Source organism: Mus caroli, chromosome 8, assembly GCF_900094665.2.
Source record: "Mus caroli chromosome 8, CAROLI_EIJ_v1.1, whole genome shotgun sequence".
Classification (NCBI taxonomy): domain Eukaryota; kingdom Metazoa; phylum Chordata; class Mammalia; order Rodentia; family Muridae; genus Mus; species Mus caroli.
In genome coordinates this window covers 34,357,282-34,363,738 of record NC_034577.1, presented here as the reverse complement: position 1 = coordinate 34,363,738, position 6,457 = coordinate 34,357,282, and the positions used below count along the sequence as shown (strand labels likewise).

The 6,457-nt window shown below is 48.3% G+C and overlaps 1 protein-coding gene across 1 annotated transcript in view; it reads right to left on the bottom strand.

The window, feature by feature from the left end:
* Zdhhc2 (zinc finger DHHC-type containing 2) overlaps positions 1-6,148 on the bottom strand; it is a 60,866-nt gene extending 54,718 nt beyond the window's left edge. Inside the window, exon 1 of the mRNA XM_021170298.2 lies at positions 5,730-6,148. Coding sequence (XP_021025957.1) covers positions 5,730-5,856 — 127 coding nt within the window. The 5' untranslated portion in view covers positions 5,857-6,148. The remainder of the gene's footprint in view (positions 1-5,729) is intronic.
* Positions 6,149-6,457: the final 309 nt, after the last annotated feature.

The window sequence follows — 6,457 nt, the reverse complement described above, 5'->3', positions numbered from 1 at the left end:
TATTAAAAATTAAAAAAAAGACAATATTAAAAGACAATAGTAATGCCCTCAATGGTTTATAAAGTGAAAGTTTACCAATGGCAAGAATAGTTTTGTTGTTGGGTTCCCCCCCACCCCCAGGCTCAAATGCATTTTCATTTTCGAAGATAGTTTAGGATCCTCCAGGCTCTGTCCTTGAGATTTCAGTGGGCCGGGCTCATTGAAGAACAGAGCTTACCAGAATCTAAAATGAGAGCTGATATATTTTATCCTTGGGGATATTTGTTCGTGTTTTTAAGGAACAGAAAGTGAGTCAGCACACCTTAATATGGATTCCTAAATATGTGGATTAATTCTGTTTTTTTTTTTTGTCTTATTTGTATACTCATCTATTTAGAGATTGAAGTGGGTAGCCCAGGCTGGCCTGGAACCCACAGTCCTCCTGCCTCTGCGTCTCCAGTGCTGGGTTTTGGGTATGCATTACCACACTTGCCTTCTTCAAATTCTTAAACATCTTCATTACATAGAATGGAATATAATGGGTTGCAATCACTGCTAAGGGGTATGTGTGTGTGTGTGTGTGTGTGTGTGTGTACATGTATACTAGTGTATAGAGCCCAGAGAGCACATTCAGAAGCCATTTTTCACTCACTCTATTTTGGTTTGGAAGATGGGTCTGTCTCATAGACAGTTAGGCTAAGCAGACTAGCCAGTGACCTGGGAGCCACCTGTCTCCAGTCTCCCAGAATTGGATCACCAGTGTGCTGCCATGGCCAGTTTTTTACATGTGTGTGTGGGGGGGGGGCGGGGGGTCAAGCTCATGTCTTCATGGATGCATAACAAGCACTCACTAACTGAGCTACCTCCTCAGCCCCAGGACGCCTGACCAGAGTGGTGAGATCCCCAGGGGACACCTCTGGGACACTTCAGGAAGGACATAGAACTTTTAACGAATGCAGCATTCCTTATCCTCTGGGATAAGGATGAGGCTGGCCTAAACTACCTCTGAGCTTTGTAAATTGCCTTGATGGAGTGCAACGACTTAAGTAAAACCACAAGGAAGCTTAGAACTGTGAGTGTATAATTAGTACTGTCAGGTAGACAGCCAGGAAATCGTTTAGAAACCTTGGGACCCACTTGTCTTGGGCCACATGAACGAATCTCTCTTGCCCGTGTGAGACTCTTGAGCTGTGCACAAATGGCCCTCTCTGAACGATGAAGCACTTAGTCACCTGCTAGCAACATCAAGCTACATGCACCCGGCACCCTCCAAAATGGAATAAGGCTTTTCTTCCTTAAAAGCCAGTTCAGCCTGAGCTGGTTTGGGGTTACATAAACAGTAAAGAAAGATTAGGCTCTCCTTAGAGAGTAGCTCCTGTTTACCACGTTTTGCCTGTGCATGAAAGGGTGAACGTACAACTTAAAGCAGATACATGGTGGGATGGGACACGTGCAGTAGAACAAATGATGACTTAACTTAGTCAACCAATCAAAAATGGAGAACCATGCAAACCACGCCCCTTCTAAACCAGATCCTTCTTCCTTTACACGTCCTGAAAGAGCCCAGGGAATAACCATGACCCTTGGGTATCTCCAGTCATGCAACCTGCTTGCTCTCCTATGGCCTCTTCTCACCTGTTCCAGCGCTGTGCTCCGAATTAAGTTTCCTGGCTCCTTCGTGCTCTCTGTGGGCTTTCATTTCATTAAAACAGGCCCCAGACCCAAGAAAATCCTAGCCGAGATCCTTATAGTGATCTCAGGAGCTTTTAGTAAATTTGGACTTAAGATAAAGGGTATTTAAAAAAAAAAAACCATGTAAATCCATTTTAAATGTTAGCACCTAAGAGGAACCAGTTTAACTGCCTTCAATATGTATGTTTCTGTATCATGGTGGCTCTGTAAAACACACCCATCGGGTCCAGCATAGACACTGAACCACACCCAAGGCTGCAGGTACTCTTATCCTTTTAATTTTGCATCATAATACACACGCCCTTATACTTTTTTAACCCTTGGAATATATGACCATGTAGAAAATGCTATAGCTAGTATCTGAATAGATTAAAGATGGCTATGGCCTAAAATAAGCCAAGGATGGGGAGAAGGGCAGTAGGAAGAGGGCCATGGATAGGTGAGAGAGAGGAAAGCATTGGGGATATGATAAAAGAGTTTTATTAACTAGTAAAGCATATAAAAATATTCTAGGGCTGGTGAGATGGCTCAGTGGGTAAGAGCACCCGACTGCTCTTCCGAAGGTCCAGAGTTCAAATCCCAGCAACCACATGGTGGCTCACAACCATCCGTAACGAGATCTGGCGCCCTCTTCTGGAGTGTCTGAAGACAGCTACAGTGTACTTACATATAATAAATAAATCTTTAAAAAAAAAAGAAAAAGAAAAAGAAAAATATCAGCCGAGCAGTGGTGGCACATGCCTTTAAAAAAAAAAATTCTACAGACTACCCATATAATAGCCGTATTTAGTCTTCTATTGTCAGAATTGGATGTTTTTTATCTGAAACACTTGACTCTTCCATTTCCTCTACATCCCATATATTTCAGATCCACACACATTCCCAAAGAGATGAGTTATTTTTGTAAAATACAAACACCAAGCAAAAATTATGCTCACCGAGAACGTGCCTAGAGAGCCACATACATGCACATCGTTAAATATAGAAACTAACTGTAATGAGCATCATTATCTCTGGTTTCCAAGGATACCAGGATAAGCACTACTCCTAAATTGCAGTTCATTCAGCAAAGGGCATAGAGTAATTTATATTCAGGGTCATCACTGGCTGACAGCAGATGTGGAAGGAAGACCAGGGTAAATCACCCTGCTTTGCTGACTCCTGTGTGTCGCCCACTTCACTTTTCAGTCCTTGACCCCCATCCTTTGGTTCCAACCCTGGCCAATATTTCACAGGAGGAAGTTGAAGACTATGATTGTAAATAACAGCTTCCAAGAGGACAGAAAAAATCCCCCAAAGGGCAGGGCAGAAACAGATGGATTAATGTGAGGGTGGAGGTGGGGGCTGGCACTCACATTTTCTTTGTTTGTGAAAAGCAGCAAAGGCTGGCTGTGTGCATCAGTCACTCTGGTCGCCATCTTTCCCTGTGTCTAGAGAACAACTGTACCTTTAACCTTAATGTCTCAGCCAACCAAGCTCAGGCATCAGGCAGTGAGTGCAAGGCTTTTGGAGAACACTACTGAAAATCAAACTCACCTTCTTGAACTTTGCCTCCTCGTCTTTAGGATCTAGATGTTTTGTTTCTAACAGCTTGGTGTGGGTATAGCTCTGCACCCATTGATTTGTTTGTGGTGGTCTGTTTTCTGATTGTTTCTTACTGTGGCACTGTTGGTCACCATAGATGGGTAGTGACAAGGAGTTTTATCAGGTAAATATCAGTAAGAGGCCATGGCCCTGAGGAACATGCCCTCCTAAGCCCAATGGTCACTTATGAAAAGGGTGACTTGGATGCCACAGATAGCTTACTTTAAAATGATGGAAATAGACATAAAGTATGGCTCAGGGGCTGGGGAGATGGCTCAGCAGTGGGTAAAGCATTCGCTGTGCAAGCACGAGGTCCTGAGTTCAGACTCTCTCAGATCCATCTAAAAGCTGGATGAGTACAGGCCTGTGATCCTAGCTCTAGTCAGTGGAGACAGGTCCACCCTGGGGCTTGCTGGCCTGCCAGGCTAGTGGAAAAAGGGCTCCAGTTTCAGTGAGAGAATGTGTTTCAGAAGGGAAATTGGAGAATTATTGAGGAAGATACCCAATACTGACTTTTGGCTCACTAGCATGGGATAGTGAATCTGCACACACATGCACATAAGCAAAGACTACACAGACACACAGACACACAGACACACACACACACACACACACACACACACACACACACGCAAGCACACTATGGTTCAGATATGATAGCCATTCTCTATGCAGTTCCTTGGTCATCTGTCTACTTAGTAAAATAAAACCCCCTATGGAGCATCTGCTACCTGTGATGGAGGGAACCCTCTGTACCTTCAAATGCTTCCTCTTGACGGACATGAGCTATTATGCCAGGCTAAGCTTCTTAGCTTAATGTGATAATAAAGAACAAGCTGGCTATTTTGACAGTGAAGGCCTTCTAGGGCATTCCTCTTTTGCAACAAATGATGTTGTTCATTATTTCCCAGAGGTGAAGGAATCAAACACTACAAAGTTTCCCAATAGTTACATAACATATACAGTATATATCAGTAAGCAACCTATTTACAGATTAACTGTTAATACAGAAACTTTAATTTCTTTCTTTAACGCTCTTCCTATCCATTCTACACGATGACTTATTACATATTCATATGCATTGTCAGGAAGATGTCAGTATAGACCACTTTTAAAATCTTTAAATAAAAAATTAGAATTTTCACCTAATTTGGGATTAAAATGTTGTTTCTGAATCTAGTCGACAAGGTAACAATAGCAAATTTAAAAACTATATGAAATGGGACGATAGGTTCAATTATCTTGAAAGAGATGTCAAAATTATTTTGGTGTTATCATCTTGACACCATTTCTCATAGGACCAACGTTTGGAGCTGAGATGGCTTCAGAGAAGGTTTTGCACTTCATGCACGAAGCTTTGAAACTACTCAAGTTGCAAAGCTTTAAGGAAACGGACCCTATTTCCTCCTTGTCCCACCCTAGGCTAGTACTTGGTTAGGGCAAAGGGTAGTAAGTTCAGTGGGTAAACATCAGACAAAATATTCACGTATCCCTGGCGGGAGGGTCATCCCCTGTGTGAACATTTCTTCCCGATAACACACATCAGCTTTCACAAAACCTCCTAAGGCAGAAAGTTTACATTAAGCTTCATAACTGTATCCCCTGCTTATGAATAATCAACCTTAAAAAACAAATCTTCGGTGCTGAAAGTGCCCCACCCACCAATTCAGGAGCTTTATCTTGGACTGGGGCCACTTGGTTCTCTGGATGTTAAGCACCGCAGATGATGGGTTTCCTGCCCCGCTCTCTATTTTCCCAGCATCTAAACTATAGTCTTCTATATTTCTCACAGGTCTTCGAAAGATACTTTCTAGTGGCTCGCCCTTCCTGCCTCTTTTTGAATTAGAAAGTGGCTAAATATCAACCCTCAAACCACACAGGCAGTTACAACGCTCGTGAGTACTGTCATCATTTTTTAAAAAGTGGGTCTATGGCCATCAGAAAAGAAGCTGGCTCTGCCATCCGAGGTTAAGGCCAGCGTTTCCCCCTGTTTTCCCCTCGCAGATCTGGCGCAGCTCTGATTCTTGGCCCAGCCTCCAGGGCAGCTTCTCCGGCCTCCAGGGCAGCTTCCCAGCCTCAGTGACCACAGTGGTTCCCTGTTCTGTCCTGCTCAGCGAGAGGGTGTGACTGGGGTGGCAGTGGTGAGTAAAAGGCAGAAGGGGGTACTCCTGGCCGTGCGTCCTGGGGTGGAGGTGATCCAGTAACCCAAAAGCGGTAAAGGGAGGCCAAGGGAGTGACAGAGTGCAGGAGGTCTCCAGGAGGCCGGCTGACCTTCGCTTGGGGTGGTGGGGTTGGGAGCGGGGGACAGAGGTTTGGGGCGGCAGGCAAGCAGGTATTGGGAAGCGCCCAGGGCGCGCGGCGGGGTGGGGAGAGTCCAGCGGATGCACAGAGTGGAAGCAATCGCAGAGCGGGGCTGTAGTCCCGGGACCGCGAGGGGACAGCGTGTGGGGTTCGGGACGCGGGCACCCACTCACCTATGCACAGCTGGATGGCGTAGGCGTAGTAGGACCAGCCCAGCAGCAAGCTGATGAACACCACCGGGATCCAGTAGAGCACCCGCCGGCACCGCCGCCTCACGCCGCCCGAGCCCGAGGGCGCCATCTTCCAGCCGCAGACACCTGCCCAGCTCCGCCGCCGCCGCCGCCCGCGGGCCTGGCTCGGGGCCGGGCTCGGGGCTCCCGGAGCACCCGGCGGGACAGGCCCGGGGGCGGCGGCTGGCTGTGCTGCGGCCACCGCGGCCGCCGTGGCGCTAGCTCCCCATCCCGCGGCGGCGAGCGGGCGCCGCGGACTCCCGCTGCTCTGCCGGGCTGAGGCGGCGGCTCAGAGGGGGAGGACGAAGGCGACGAGGCGGCGGGAAGCTCCGCTCCGCCCCCGCCTGGTCCCCGCCCGGTCCCCGCCTCGCCGCCTCCCACTGCGCGGCGGGCTGCGCCCTCGGGCGGGTGCAGGGATCCGGACGCGGACTCCCACGGCGCCCTCGGACTCTCGGCTACCCGTGCGCCCTTGCCCCGGGCCACCGCAGGGGCGCTCGAGGTGGCGACCCGGTGCCCACCTTGGCCCTCCCGCCCCTGCACTTGGCCCTGGATCGCGGGACTGTGATGAGGATTGACAATCGCTTTGGGTCACCCTCCCGAACCGCAAGCCACTCCCAGGGCGCGGATCGGAGGGGACGAGCTGCACAGTGCAGTGTGTAGGAGGACGAGCG